This window comes from Haliaeetus albicilla, chromosome 2 (assembly GCF_947461875.1).
Source record: "Haliaeetus albicilla chromosome 2, bHalAlb1.1, whole genome shotgun sequence".
In the NCBI taxonomy this organism is placed as follows: Eukaryota; Metazoa; Chordata; class Aves; order Accipitriformes; family Accipitridae; genus Haliaeetus; species Haliaeetus albicilla.
Window position 1 is genome coordinate 9,454,921 of NC_091484.1, and position 15,731 is coordinate 9,470,651.

The 15,731-nt window shown below is 45.6% G+C and overlaps 1 protein-coding gene across 25 annotated transcripts in view; it reads left to right on the plus strand.

The window, feature by feature from the left end:
- Nucleotides 1-3,117: 3,117 nt before the first annotated feature.
- The window catches only part of ADNP (activity dependent neuroprotector homeobox), a 35,462-nt gene continuing 22,848 nt past the window's right edge, over nucleotides 3,118-15,731 (plus strand). Inside the window, exons 1-9 of one of the 25 annotated variants that reach the window (XM_069805194.1) lie at nucleotides 3,119-3,294; nucleotides 5,354-5,428; nucleotides 5,538-5,595; nucleotides 6,434-6,483; nucleotides 8,150-8,236; nucleotides 8,770-8,892; nucleotides 12,381-12,727; nucleotides 13,872-14,030; nucleotides 15,402-15,447. In XM_069805194.1, coding sequence (XP_069661295.1) covers nucleotides 15,409-15,447 — 39 coding nt within the window. In that variant the 5' untranslated portion in view covers nucleotides 3,119-3,294; nucleotides 5,354-5,428; nucleotides 5,538-5,595; ... (4 more) ...; nucleotides 13,872-14,030; nucleotides 15,402-15,408. Of the gene's footprint in view, nucleotides 3,295-4,816; nucleotides 5,429-5,537; nucleotides 5,596-6,433; nucleotides 6,484-8,149; nucleotides 8,273-8,769; nucleotides 8,893-12,380; nucleotides 12,728-13,641; nucleotides 13,751-13,871; nucleotides 14,031-15,401; nucleotides 15,448-15,731 lie in introns of those variants that run through there. The other 24 variants (XM_069805187.1, XM_069805204.1, XM_069805231.1 and 21 more) reach the window with 24 other exon arrangements.

The following is a 15,731-nucleotide window of genomic DNA, read 5'->3' on the forward strand; positions in this document are numbered from 1 at the left end:
TTCCTCTAACCTTCAGACACTTCTTACTATGTTTTCTCAAATTCAGCCCTTAGATTAGAAGGTCTGTGGGTCAGGGATTTGTGTTTCTGATGCTGTTGTTATTTTCTTAGAAATTTATTTTCTATGCATAGTAAATCCATGCTAATGCCCTAAAGTATGGTGGTGACAGATACAGTGAATTAAATGGGACAATCCTCTCCAACCTGGTTCATCTTCCAGGCGTAATAACCAAAGGACCCAAGAGCGTCTTGCAGCCTCAAATCTAAATCAGTGTTTGCTAACTTCTATTTCTCTTTTCTGTTTACTACAATGCATTTTCTCAGTTAAGCATTCATCTATACAACCAAAATCATCACGTGGACATACAGCTCTCAGTAGGAGAGGCAACTGCAGCAGCTATCATTCTTCACTTCAAACCTTTTAGAATTGTTTATTATAGTGCTTTCTTTCAGAAAGAAGGAAAGTTTGTCTAACAATACTGTATTAAATGCGCTGCAAACATTTTTCCCTTTCTTCTAAAACTTTAATTAAGAAGAAAACAGAAGCCTGACCAGTAAGAGACAAATTAGGTAAGTAAAAGTGTGTTACAATGCACCGCTAAGAAGTGATTGTTCAGAAGTGGTCAGTGGTAAAGCATAAAGAAAAAAGTCTTGAAATAGGAAGGTCCTAAAGGCTTTTGTTTGGGGTTGTGTATTTAGGTCGATGGCAATCAAGCTGGCTTAAGCGGCCACGGAGGTAGGTGATAGCTTCTGAACATGGCACTGACTTAACAGTATTTCAAAAAGGTTTTTCAAGATACTTTCTTAATTTCACCACCAAAGAAGAAATACCTACTCTTGGAAGGCAGACTTAAGTTATTATAGAAAAACCAGCCCAGCTTTCTTTGCTTTCCTTAGTTGAGACATATTTCACGTAGGTATATCACAGAGGAACTTTTAAGTACCTCAGTTCTAGAAACCCTTTTAATGCTAAAGCACAAGCTTTTGTTTTTGCAGCTAAGTTTTGTGTATTTCTATTCTGTTGTAAAAGAAAGACTCCTTCCCTGACTTACTGAATTTTATGACCCCTGACGTGAAGATACCGTGCAAGTAGCTGGTGAAATAGAGGTGTGATTTGCAGGCAGCGACAAAGAGCGTGCTTCTAAATTCCGCCGAACTAGGAAGTCTTAAAGCAAGCTAACAAATACAATTAAATGTCACTAAATTCTTCATAAAAGCTATTTACGTGAATTGCGATAAACACAGTGGTGTACATATTTTCAGGATATCAGTCACTTGAAAGTGTAGGAGATCCTTGAGTTTCATGAAGTCTTAAGCAATTTATGATGACTTTTCTATGCTTTTATGCTTCAGGCAATGATTTGAAAACAGAGAGTTTTCTTACTAGTATTGTAAGGCTGAAGTATAATATGCGTCACTCTGAACCAGAAAGGTTTTGAAAGCCGAGGATGGAAGGAGTTACGCTTTACTTCATCCCTCAAGTGTTTGCGTATTTTTGAAATAACAAAAGCCATCATTCCCTTTCACTTGTAGCATGGGTTTTTTTTTAGCGTGCTATAGAATTGGGCCTCCTTTGTCGAAGAGATCTCGAGCGAGTTTGTCTTGATCCACACGGAAGACTCGCATGCGGAGTCTTGTCACGATCCAGATGTCACCGCCCTGCAGTGACACTCGTGAGGTCGACGCTCTGTCCACCCCACCGATGCGTGTGAAGGCGTACCCACGCAGCTCGCCAGAAACGCGACACACAGTCCACCTTCGGGCGGCCGCTTGCCTTCGGTCGGTTAAGCCAAACTGTGACGAACTCGTACTTGGGAGCGCAGCGGCGCCTGCGTCTGGCGCGTCCTCTGCCACCTCGCCAAACGTCCGATCCACCTCCCAAGGCTTCACGGAAGGTTTTGCGGCGCGTGGCCCAGACGCGGCCCTGGGAGCAGCAGCCCTCGCCCAGGGCGAAGCCTCGCTCCCTTCGGCCGAGCCCGGCCCGCGGCTTACCCCGACCCCGGCCCCGGCCCCGGCCCCGGCCCCGGGCGGTGGGTCCGGAGGGGCACGCCCGGGCCCGGGCCGCTCCAGGCGCCCTCCCGACGCCGGAGGCGGGGGCCGCCTCGGAGGTGAAGGGCGGCCTCGGCCCCTCAGGCCGCGCCGCCGGCTGCGCTGTCCATGGTGTGAGGCGAGGCGCGAGCGCTCCGCCGCGGGGCGCGGGCGCCGGGCGGGGCGGGGCGGGGCGGGGCGGGGCGCGGCTCTCCGGCGGCCGCCGCTCTGAGAAGGGGGGCAGGGGGGGAGTGGCCCCGCCCCGCCCCGCGCCCGGGGGCGGGCTGCGGCCCGGCGGCGGCGGCGGCGCCGGCGGCGGCGCGCGCCCCGAGGCGCCGGCCGCGGCCGCCGCTCGCGGACGGCACGAGACCGGGCGCTGCCGGGCGCGCGGTCACGTGCGCGCACCGCGGTCACGTGGGCGCGCTGCTCGCCAGGCGCGTGCCCCCGCCCCGGCGGCGGAGGCCCCTCAGGACAGGATGTAGTCCCGGCTGGGGGCGGCGGAGGGATAACCGGGCGGCGTCAGCTCTCTCTCCGGACCCAGCCGCAGGGCGCGGCGCCTCCTAGCGGGGCCGGGGTAGATCCCGCCGCCGCCGCCGCCGCCGGCGGCTCCCCCCTCCGTCTCTCTCGCGAGAGCCCCCCCCCCCCCCGCCCCCGGCTCGGCGGGGTTATGTAACCCGCCCGCCCGCCGCTGCCGGGGCGCGGCCCGCGGGGCGGGATGGGGGCCAGGCCAGCGGGAATCCACCGGGGCTCGGGCCCCCTCCCCCCCGGGGCGCGGCCCCCTCCCCTCCCGCCGGACAATGAGTCCCGTATGCTAATGAGAGTCTCGCGTCACTTCCGCTCTTTCTCGGCCGCCATCTTGGCCAGGGCAGGTTCTGGGCAGGAGGGACCCGGCTGTATTGTCTGCAGGGCGCCCAGGGAGCCCCCCCCCCCCCCCCACTCCGCCCCGGAGCCCCACACCCCCCGCCCCGGGGACCGAGCCCAGTGAAGCCGCCGCCGCCGCCGCCGCCCCCGCCCTCCCGGGACCCGCTCACCATAGGCCACCCCCCGCACACTCGCCGCCCCCCCCCCCCTCCCCGGCACCCACCCCCCCCCCCGCCGCCGCCGCCATCCAGCCCCCTTTGTCTCCCCCGCGCCGCCGCCGGCTCCGCTCCGCCCGCCCGCCCAGGGACCCGGGCGGCGCCAGGGAGGCAGCTCCGCGCACCCCCACCCCCAGCACAGAGGTGCCGGGGGAGCGCCCGCCCTCGCCGCTGAGGAGAGCCCCAGTCAGGTAGGTGTGTGCGTGAGTCCGCGGTCCGACCCGGGCGGGGGCAGCCCCCGCCCGCCCGCCCCCTCTCCTTCTCTCCCTCCTTCCCTCCCTCCGCCCGGCGGTGCCGCGGCCCCCCCGGCAGCCCCGTCCCCCAGCCCCGGCGGCGGGGCGGGAGTCCCGCGTCCGCCCCGAGGGGCAAGAGCCCCGGCGCCGTGCCCTGCCCCGCCGCGAGCCGGGGGGGCTGCGGAGTTTGGCGGGCGGGCCCCCTCCCCCGGCTGCACGCATGTTGGAAGAGACTTCGCCGCCTCGGGGAGGCCGGTTCCGCTCCGGCCGGCTGCGGGGACCGCTACGCTGCCGGCTTCCCTCCCTTCTGCCCGGGGCCCGCGCGGCAGATGCGGTCCCAGCCTCCTCCCTTCCCCCTCCCGGCGTGGGGGGGGGGGGGGGGGGGGAACGGGGACACGGGACCGCACACGGATGCGTCCCGAGAGCGGCTGCGATGGCGGTAAGGCGAAGTGAGCGGGATGATGAGTGCGGCGAAGGGGTCCGGCATCCCGGCGCTGCCCGCGGCGTGCCGGCAGCCGGGCGCGGGTCCCCGCTGGCGGAGTTGGCGCCGAAGCGAGGTCGGAGAGCGGCGCTGGCTGCCGGGCGATGAATGGGGAGCAGCCTCCCTCCGGCGGCCGAGGCGGCTCTTTGCCTGCGGGCAAAGGCGCGATCCGCCGCCGCTACCCCGAGCCGAGCACCAGCTGCAGGATGGAGCGACGTTGACTCACCCGTCCCTCCTTTCCCTACCCAGGGCTATAGTTACCGACACCCGTTTCTCAGACAAAGGCTGGGGGAAGATCAAACCCTAAAGCCTCGCTCCGCTACCGGGAGCTGCACATACACACACATGCAACACCCCCCCCCCTTCACGCACCCCCTTCGCTCGGTGGCTGCAGCCCGGGGGCGGAGGAGGCGGGCTGGGGTGCGAAGCGCGGGGGGGGGGGGGGGCAAGATTTCCAAAACAAGCACCACGGCGTACGCGATGCTGGCGGTGCCCCCTCACGGGCACACCCCCACCCCCTTTAAATCGGTATTGTTGCTCCCGGTTTATGGCCGTGGAAGAAAAATAACCAGCCCCCACCCAAAATGCACCGCAGCCCGGTCGGCGGCGCCGAGTGCGGGAGGGAGGCAGTAGGGGGCGCCCTCCCCTCGCCGGGCAGGGCTGCGGCGGGCGCGGGGGGGGGGGCTGGGGGAGGCGGGGGAGGGAGGGGAGCGGGGGGGGGGGGGGCAGGGCCGGCGGCGCGGCCGCAAAGCGGCGTCTGCGGCCCCGCCGGAGGGGCTGCCCCGGGCCCCCGCGCCGGGCGGGACGGGCTCTTGGCGTCGTACCTGCCGTCCCGGAGCCGGCCTCGGCCGCCTGGTTTGGGGGGGGCGGGGGGGGGGGCCGTCGGTCCGCTGGCGTAGAGGTCGGAGGGCAGGGCCGGGGTTGGCGAGGGGGAGGTGGGAGGTGGGAGCCCGCGCTGGGCGAGCGGGAGGGTGGGAGGGCTTGGAGAACATGGAGGGGGGCTGTCGGGCGGTTTTGCCAGGCTCGTGCGCGAGGGTCTGCGGAGGGTGTTGGTAATTGTACCGAAACTTGGTTGTGGCTTGTGGTGCCATTTGCTTTATCAACTTGCATGGCTTTTCTTCTCACGTTCTGAGCGCATGGCTGCAGCGGTAGAAACTTGGAGTGTGAGGCGTTGCTCAAGCATCGAGTGCTTTGTCTGGGGCCATAGGCGAGAGTCCGGATAACTGGGCACTTTGACGTTTTGATATTCTTTGTTTATCGGATGTATTTAAGCCGTTTGGTAGGTGTGAAAGAGGTTTTCATTCCTTTTAGAGAAATTCCGGTTTGGCTTTTTTTTTTAAAGATTGTTTTTACTAGCTACATTTCCATTTATTTTTTGCTACTATTTTCTATTTCTGTTTGGAGGTATAAGGTGTGAGATAATGGAGATGCATGATTCCTACCTGTCAGGGTAGCATGGACCAACCTTAGGTGGCTCCTGTGTGGCACAGCCTGTATGTGCTTGCTGCAGGCCACCAGCATTGTTCTCTCTTGCAGGGTCTCGGCTACTTGGAAAAACTTTCACTTGGGGACTCTGGTAACTGTAATAATTACAAGTTGCCATCCTTCTAGGTGAGAAAGATGGATCATCCTGTTTAAAAAAGAGGAAAGCTTTTTTTTGTTGTTTGTTTTTGGGTTTGCTTTTAATAACAAAACAAACCAAAGCTTGGTTCCTTTTTAGATGTGCATTGGCAGATGTTGAGCAGTAATTTGATATCAGCACATCAACATCTACCGTGGTATGTGTTGAAATCTTAAAACATTAAAAAGAGACAACAGAAGAGAAACACGCTATTGTTAATAAAATTGCACTTGAGGCTGATGGGTTGTAACAGGATTGTTGCCTTTCCTGAAGATAATTACAACAAACACTTAAATGAACTTCAGTCAAAATAGAGGTGTCCTTTTTCACACAGAACAAATAACTTGTTCTCCTCCAAAAGTAATGGTGAGCTAAATGCTTTTGTACTATTTTTTAATAGTAAGCTGCCCTTTACTAAAATTATTATTTTGTAATTAACCTTTAAAAATGACTTTTTGGTATCTAATAGAAATGAGATGCTTCCAGTGTTTGGGGATGACTCTCTTGAGATTGTTGCAAACTGATACATTTTTAGTAGCCCATTATTAAAAAAAATATTTAATTTTTTATTTAACTTGACGTGGTGATCCATCAGACAGGTTTATAGAAAGCTTCTCTTTAGGTTACTACTATTTATGCTTCCAAGTATATTGTGTGGAACTACTAGAGCTTAAAAGTCATTAAGAGCTTGTAAGATCACTTGTGTTCAGATTTTAGGTGGGAGATGTTTTTTGGATATGCAAGGGATGGGGAAGGCGAAAGAAAGGTGGCTGGCTGTGTTTGCCTGTAAGTAAGACAGACAAGTGGTGAACAGTGTCTGCTGCTCAGAGTGCTTAGGAATGAAAAACCTTCACAGGAGAGGAACTTCTTGACTGTTTTGGAAAGTTCGTGCCCTACAGTGTTGAGCATCAGCTGCACAAACAAAACATCTAGGAAGACTGCATGTGCTTTTCAGGATGAGATGAATAACTTAAATTTTTTTTCTGTATATGTAGGATAGAAGTTACCAGTTGTCAGAAGATGCCCATTAGCATTTTCAGAATTGGTATGTGTCACTTACAGTGGTATATTACAACAGCATTTTAATTAAGCTTTAATAGTATAAAGTATCATTTGTTAGGTACTTTCCAAACTGAACTGCACAGTTACTGAATTCGCTATTAAATTCTAGATGAATGCACATACGAATTTTCTGTGAAAGGTAAGTTGTGCTTCTGACACACTGCGGAGTGATTAATAGGTGATTATTCCCAACCCAGCTTTACCACTCCATAATAATAGTAAATATTAAAATTTAAAGCAGCATTCCTGGAATACATAAGCATAGCAGAATCTTAGCAGTAGTCAAAAGTCATATAGTCCAAATACGTATTTTGTAACTTTTTATTAAGATGGCAGCTGATTTGATTGATGTAAAGAAAGAAATTGGAACAGATTATTTTGTGGGAGCAAAGACAGTGCTCATGGGTTAATATATTTATTTTGAGATGGCTGCAAATAAGATTTAGTGGCTCAATAGGAAATTTATTGGGGTGTGTTTTGTGATTTGGGTTTTGGGGGGGGGGGTGTTGGGTGTGTTTTGGTTTGGTTTTTGGTTTCTTTTTTTTTTTCCAGAAAGGGGAAGTTATCTTTTCTCTGCTACTTGAAGTTGGTTTAAGAGAGACAAAATTTTATACACTGGGAAAGAACAAAACAGTATGAGATATGACAAGGATCATAGTCTAAAGTCTGTAGGACATGGGTGCCGGGAGAGAGGCAGTGAATAGCTATAGGACTGCAATTGATCAGCTGATTAGTGTGGTCCACAGGTGTCATTTGATCTGCTTTATCTGTATGGGCAAAGATGGGATATTTTTTAAACTATTAGTTCAGCTGAGTTTGTATATTAATAATGGTATGTTTGCTGGGATATTTTTTTTTAAATGCATGTAACATGCTTGTTTAAAAAGATAGCAGCTGACTATGTTGGCCTGCATCTAAACAAGCATTAGAGTATTTTTTTTTTTAATTAAGATCTGCTCTATGCTTAGATTTTATACATATATATAGGGTATTTTTTTATTAACATAATTTTAACAGTATAATTGTTAATGTGGAGGTAGTCCTGCTCATGTAATATGTTGATACAAGTGTATGTTTTTTAATAATAGCATAAGTGATGGAGATGAGAATAAAAGGTGCTGGTGTAACGGTAATGTAATGTAAATGTCTCTGTATGCATTGGAAGAAAAAGAACTGATTATGTTAATTTAGTTTAAAAAGAATCCTATACCTTCTGTATATGTAGAAGGTTTGTTTTGACTCACCTGACACATGTGGGGAAGAATGCCCTTGCTTTCCGAGTCAGGATGGCCAAATTGACCTGTTCATTTTGAGCTTTCAGGAAGTACTTAGATCTGGTATAAAAACCTAATACATGTTCTAGGTTTGAGTAACGACATTTTTAGAGAGGGTGTGACTCTTATTTATCTACCTGAGGGCCATATGCCTCAAGGAAAAAACTACATTGTTCAGAGCTTCACTATAGCTAGCTCTTGTTGGAAGGCAAACATGAAGCTTGAATTTAGTGTCTCACTCTTATTTCACATTAGTGCTTTTGAATGTGTATGACGGTTGATGGTTTTGAATAAGAATGGAATAAATACCTTTTTTTTCCCTGCAGTGAGTCACTTCAGTTACCGCCATTTATATCCTTACTTTTTTTTTTTAAGGTGGCATTAAAGATGATTTGGATGAAAACTGATACTGGCTGTTGGGTCCTAAACCTGCATAGCTGACTGTATGAACACATCACACCTGTCGGTTCTTGACTATCCAGATCATGTGGCAAAATGGTTCATTTAAATCTGCTTCTCAAGTAGTACCTAAACAATTTACAAGAAGTAGAAACTAAGTAACTGTGTAAACAGCCTGTCCCCTGAAGTAACACTCTTCAGCTCATCCAGTCATTTAAATGTGGGAAAGGGCATGCTCTCAAGCCTGGCTTCACTGTTTGATGTTTCTTCCCTACCCCAGCTCCTCTTCTCTCTTTCAGGCCTCAGCCTTCAGGCATTCTTTCTTTCACCCTTTTTTACCTCTTCTGTGTATTGATTTCTGATGCGACTCTGGATCTGATAGTTCTTAGCTTGTGCTGCAGCTGGGCCAAAGAAGTTGTTAGTGATGCAGATTCATAGCAGCAACAGTAAGGGGGCAAAATGTCTCTTGAAATCTAAGTAGGCAAAATAATTGTCTTAAATGCTTTTTTTTCCCCCTAAAAAGTCAAACTTAAGTTTGTGATCTTGTTTTGTTTGTTTTGTTTTGTTTCCCCATTCCTGCTGCTGCTGCTATGAAGCCTTTTGAATATCGAAGGTTCCTGAGTCAGACCGAAGACAGCAGTAGCTGAGGTGGATTAACGCTGGAATGTAGTCAGGGATTGGAACACTTGGGAGCTATGCTTAGACAGAAAGGGAAAGAGGTAAGAAATGTGAAGTGGTAAGACTGATTTTAAGCTCTCGTTCACAGACTTTACCCAATTGTGTAATGCCAGCATTTGTGCACAGTGTGTGTGAAGTGGTAAGGCAAAGGAGAAACAATTAGCATCAGCCTACTTCACTGACTATTTTTACACTTTAAATACGCAGATGCTAACCAGTTGGCGAGATCCCTTCAATATCTAATATATCTACTATCTGAGAAAGCATGTATTGGCAGAGGTTTGGATGAGCTTGTAAAAGTATTTGTATGGTCTCTTTTGTTTCATTGATTTGTTCTGCCACTTATATCAGCATGCAATGCAAGCAATGCATTTTACTAGTTAGGACACACTAAGGGATGCAGTTTCACTATTGGTTTAAATATATCTGTGTCTGTGCTGCCACTGAAAGGGGTGGTATGAGCCCTGCCACCTTACTCGTACCAGTCCTAGCACTTCTGTTTGGGTGGGTGAAGGAACTGCTCTGCCTGAAAAATACTCCTTTTCATTTGGATCATGTCTTTGCTCTGGCTGTTGACACAGTAGTGATGTCAGGAAAACATGACACAGAGGAGACTGGACTACCATTTTCACTTGCAGTCTAATCTGATTGCAGTTTCACAATCAGTGTAATCTAATCATAAATTATGTGTATATTGATTCCATGCTTTGTTCTTGCACATTTTACAGAGACTTCTATGCTGCTTTGTTTAATTATACAAATGTTTTTGTGAGCTTTGGATTGAAAATTTCAAGATGATTCTTGATTTAATTTAAATGGTAACTGCTAATTCATAAAGTGTGCTTATCTTTCCAAAATAATTTTTATTCTGGGATTGTTCATGCTTAGCTACAATCTCGATGAGGATTATTTTGGAATCGTAGAGCATATTCGTGCAGCCTTTTTTCCTGATCACTGAAGTGTGGATATCATGGTGTAAGCAAATAATATCCTTCGTGCTTCAGTGATCTCCAATCTCGATTTCAAATTTCAGCAAGATATGCAGGCTTCGTTACATTTCAAACTGAAATCTTTAAGAAATAGCCCTAAAAAAGTGAGGCTATCATATTGAGTATGTATATTAATATTGCACATATGTGGATGCATATAAACGTTTATCTTTGGAAATCTTGAACAGTCACAAAATACATTATTTAAGATGGCAGTAGGTGTGTAAGCCTACTTCTTGAGCTGCTGGTGCCTCTAATTTAAAATTTCCTATGCACGGAAGTATAGCATGCCCTAGAGAAAGGATGCAATTTAAAACTGCTTTTCAGAATGCAGTAGAGATTGCCACAATTGATGTGGTTTTTGTCATGTGTGTTTAAAAGACCCTTCTTTAGAAAGCATTCAAATTTAGCTAACAGCATTTTTTAACGTACTTAGGCCTATGTCATCAAAATAAGAAAGCCCGACAGAAATTCCCAGCAGACTGTAAGGTAGCAGATTATTCATCAAGAATAGAAATAAAGAGTTGTGGTTCCCAAAGCAATCGAAATTTACCCATTTTATATTTTATTTGGGGGCATAGAAATTACACAGTGTACAGAACTTTAGTAGTAAAAGTTGATAAGGAAATAGTTAAATCCCTTTCAGTTTTGCAGTTAGTGTACACACCCACCAGATGGAGCTTCTGGCACCAGTGGAAAATTCCAGAAATCAAGCAAGAATGAGAAGTGTGTGAATGACTTACAAGATCCCTGTCTGCTGGACTGCAGAAGATATTTTTTTAAACTTTAAATAAAAAATGAATGGCGAGTAAAACATATCAGCCTTACTGATTCCTTTCACTAGAACTGTCTTCCATAGAATTTTTTCCTCTGATGGGAAGTTGGAGTTCTTAGTGCAAGAGTCACCAAGCTGAAGCTACACAGTAAAACAGTTTCATAAGCCCTTGCTGAAAATTGCATATAACCACTGAAACAGCATGTTAAGGTTTTTAGCCTAAGGATTTCCTCCAAAGGATTTTAAGTGTGGTTTGGTTTTGTTTTTTTTTTTTAATACCACATTTTAGATGGACTTATCTCCTCTCCTGAAGCAATGTTTACATAGGATGTCCAGAGAATTGGTGTGAAACAGTCCTTTTTGTTTGATACAACTTGAAATTTTTATGGAGGTAGCTGATTTAATCTCTGAAGTGATTTTTAATTTTTTTTTTTAATTCTTTTCCTGACAAAGGGACTTCTAAGAAATAGACTATTTGACTATGAGGGGGAGTTGGAGTGGTTTCATGTGAACAGTGCTGCAAGTTTTACAATGCTTTGACCAGATAGCAAAATATTTCTATTGATTTCCTTCAGTGCCAATAATCTTGGTTTTAAAACAACACATCAGGTGTTTCCAGAGGGTTTGATTTGGGTTTTCTGTTCACTTTATATCTTTTTAATGTGCCTGGTCCTGTTTTGGATATAGCCACAAGTTAAAGGACCTTGGATATAGAAACAAGTTAAAGGGCTTGGGGGCTTCTGCTTGCTGATGTGCTAGCTGAAGGTTGAATTGAAGTGCTGGATCTAACGTGGCAGCTGTGCACACAGAATTATTTAGCTGGAGTTGGGAGGTGTTTGCTAGACCGAAGTTAGCCAAAGACCGTCATGTTAGGGGCAGAAGCTTGGTGTTGCAGATGGTTGAGCTGATAAGGGTGAGGCAGCGCGGTCTGTTTAAAATGTTGCCATGAGAATAGAGCACATGCTGTTACAAAACAGCCTCCATCCTAGGATTATAGCAGACTTGAAAAATGAGCCCTTAGTTGTCTGGCATTTCGGATGTGCTGCTAAACCGCAAATCTCATTACCTTCACAGGAGATGTGGGTGCACAGCCCTCTGAAAACTAGGCCAGAAATGCTTAAATAAGGAGGAAAGAGAAGCAAAAATGCTTAATGTAAGTCAGTGATAGACATGTTGGGAGTAGACTGTTCACTCAGTGCAGGGAGGGGAGATGCTTAATTGCAACTCTTACCTTTTCAAGGAAGTTTTCGGTAGTTTCCAGTTCTTCCAACTTCTCTGTTCTCCTTGATGTTTCTGATCCTGGTATTTTTTTATTTGTTCACTCTTCCCCGAGATACCTTTCTGCTTCCTGACTATCACTCTTCCTTGCTCAGCTGTCCTGGAATTGTTAGGTCCCAGAGTCCCAGCCTCCACCTTGCTGCAGGGACAGGCCATCATTGTCTTCATGTGAATATAGAATATTATACACTATCATACTATATAGCATCATTTAACCTGCATACGTGAGGAGGCTGCTTTTCCATTGCTGTGGGAACCATAGGTTAATTTTCTTGCATATTTTACTTGTATTTTAAGAGAGTTCACTCAATGTTGCACTAACAGCCTTCTTTGCAAATCTATTTCATGGCTGGCTTTTTAGAGCATGCTATTAAATGCAGTTAGCTGGGGAAATTGTTAAAAGTAGACCTTATTTTAAATGCAGTTGGAATAGGGAGATAAAAAGTACAGTATCAAAAAACTAACAGTCTTGTTTCATTTCATCCAGGAACATATAGCTGCTGTCAGCTCTGATATATGCTGCTATGTTGCACTGTTATATGTAAACCAAGAACAACTTCAACTTTAAATACTAGCAAAATAAGGGCTAAAATAAAAGAATTCTGGATTATATAAAGTCAGAAAAATGCCAGATGCTTGGTGATTCTCATCAGCAACACAATGCAGGGAAATGATACTCAGTCTTCGGGAGGCCCAGTATGGGATGAAGTACTTCCCTGTGCTCAGTATTGATATCTTCAGACTGATACACTAATTGTCACTGATCTGCTCTCAAGGCTGATCGGTCCTCATCCAGAAGTGTGCTTTCTGCAATGAGGATTCAGTGGAAGAGAGGTAATTTGGACTTGATAGCGATACAGGGGCACAAATTCTACTTTCTAGTTAGAAAATAAGCCAGTATGAAACAAAATAACCTATCATCCTTACCAATTTGAAGATATGGCTAGTGGTCTTGTTAAAGCATACGCAGTTTTGCCTCAATGTGAAGTATTTTAATAATTTTGTCTTTTTAAATCTCTTAGAACATTTTAGTATCTTCTGTTGAAACCATACTTCATGAAGAAAAACAATCTGTACTTTAAGCTGTGGATGTTCTGCCTGAATAATCAACAGAGATTAAAATCTAACAATTTTAAACAGTAAACCCCCTTATTACTTGGAAAGTAATTGTACATGACACAACAAATTTTGCTTTTAGAAACTTTAGATTTGGTTGTTCCAGACTTCATGATACTAATGTTATGTCTTGTGTTTCCAGTCTGTTCAAGACTGAGTTTCTCTCCATGGGTGATGTGAGTTGAAGAGGTCTCAATTTTCCTACAGACGCATAATCATTTACATGCCATTACCCAAAACAGTTTACTTCACATCTTCCTACTAGCAGCATTGTAACTGAAAATTTAATCTGAATACTTCCCAAATGAATGGATGTCCCCAGGGTCGTGGCTGACAGCCATGTCACCTGTTTGATCTCCCATTGTCTTGTAATTTAAGGTGGGACTGTGTTTGTATGGGAACCTTCTGGGAAAAATGACCTGTACAAGGAAGCGCTGTTGGTATTTTACTGAATGTATCTTACTTACACAATGTGCAGTTATGCTGCTGGTACTAATACCTCAGATGAGGTGTAAACTGAGGTCCTAAACACTTCAGTTAGGAGTTGTGAATAGGAGCATTTGTCTCTGTATCCTGCTGGATTTCTGAATTGGGTAACTTAATTGAAATCTGAGCACTAAAATATTCCTCAGGTAGCATCACCCAGCGGAATCTGTTGTTTAATCCACAAACCTGCTAAAACTTCCTGCAGCACTGTTATCTTGCTGGAGTGCACTCTACAGTAGCTCCATGTCAGTAAAGGTACCGTAAATGTGGTTTATAATTAGCTTTGGAGTCCTTCGCAATGAAACGTACGTTATAAATGTAAGATTGCCCTTATTACATTTCTTATCTCTTGTCTTTAACACTTTGTTTTGTACAGCAGGATATGATCCTTCTTCTATGTCCGGGCTTTGGCCTCACACAGTAGGTGTAATATAATCCCTGAGGTGGGCGTTCTGGAAGGAGAATTATTTTTGGAGGCTTTTGCATGAAACTTGTCCAATGAGTCTGAGACGCCCAAGCACCATTAATTTTGGAGGTAAATGCCTCATAATACATACTGAATAGATTGGGAAGAGTTAAGATTTTCATTTGGCAAAGTATGGGCAAAAAGTAGTTGAAAGGATAGTTCTGACTGTTTACTTCTGACGTTTGGACATTTTGCACTTAAAGGAACACCAACTTGAACTCCAGAAAAATTGGGAGTGTGGGGGGCTTTGTACTCAATTGGTCTGGCAGCCTCACTGCATATTAATTAGTTTCCTGGTTCCCCCTCTTTTGGTTTACTAAAACCAACAGGGGCAAAAGTGAAGGATTATTTTGACTGCAAGAGAAACAACCAGACTGCCTGAAGTACCCTCTGATGCTGAAACAAACTGGGGAAAACCTGTGACTTGTGATACGGAAGTTCAAAGAGACATAATTTAAGTTGGCTGTCCCTTTAAGTTATTCCTTGGAATCTGACATTTCTTACTTGAATCTCAATTGAACTGTTTAATTTTGGAAGTTCAACTGAAATGTTTTTTATTAAGATATTTTCTATCATTTGTCTATGAATTGATCTGCCAAAGTGGGCTGAGATATGTATAAAGGGAGGGGAGGGAGGAATACGGTAGTTAACAACAGTGAAAAGATAAAGCCAAAGGGGGGAAAAACCCAAACCAACCAACCAAAAAAAAAAAACAACAAACAAACCTACAAATGAAAGAAAATATAACAATTAAGTCCCAAAAGAGTTTTTGGGGTTTTAAAAATGACATTTTAAATGTTGGTGCTTGCCTTGGGGGCGGGGGGGGGTATCATTTGCATGAAATATCATTTAGTTTAAATTTTATTCACGCTATTGTTATTGGAATGAAATCAGGTTACTGATAAGATTATAAAGATAATGTATGTTTAAAAAGTTAGTAAGTTGTTTGCTCTAGTAAACAACAGTAATGTAGTACTGGCATACAGCCAATGGAGAAATTAAAACTATTTTAAAGATTTACAGTGTCTGGGTTGCACTGATGATGTTGATCCTGGATTCTCATTGCTTTCTAATTTTAATGATAACTGTTATTGAGGAATATTTAATACTTAAAAACAGGCTGTCTAGTAGAGAGCTATCCTACACTTTTTAATGAAGTAATTTTTAGCATAATCTGAATTTTATGCACTAACTTGTTACCAAACTGCATGCACTTTTTTGATTATGCTGTTTCACTGCTGCAGCCCTTCCCTTTTAGTACTATTATGGATATTAAGAAATTTGGGTTTGAATTATTGGAATGAAAACCATGGGATCATGATACATACCTAACAAAGGCAACAGACTAGAGTAGTGCGTTTAAGTGTGTGGGGCGGTATGTTATGTAGGGAAAAGGAACAGCTTTTAGAATAAGGGTTTGAAACATTGCTTTTTCTGTAGGAAAAAGATGGAGTATTGCATGCTGGGAACAAGTGCTTTCCATAAGGTAGCTAAATTTTAAAAGTACATTTGTTTCATTTTGTTTTAGGCTTTGCTTAAGTATTCTAATCTAGTAATTTTGTCCTTTCTGCAGTTTTCATTTTGATTAGACCTCTGCAAAACTCTCTTCTAAACAAAAATTCAAAAACAGACAAATAAAAATATCCAAACCTGGGCCACAACTGCAGTTTGACATTTCTGAAACATTGCTCAATGTGTACAAAAGAGTATTTAAAGGATACTAGTAATAGTATAAATTCTTTCTGTAGTCTGTTTAGTTTTCCATGATTT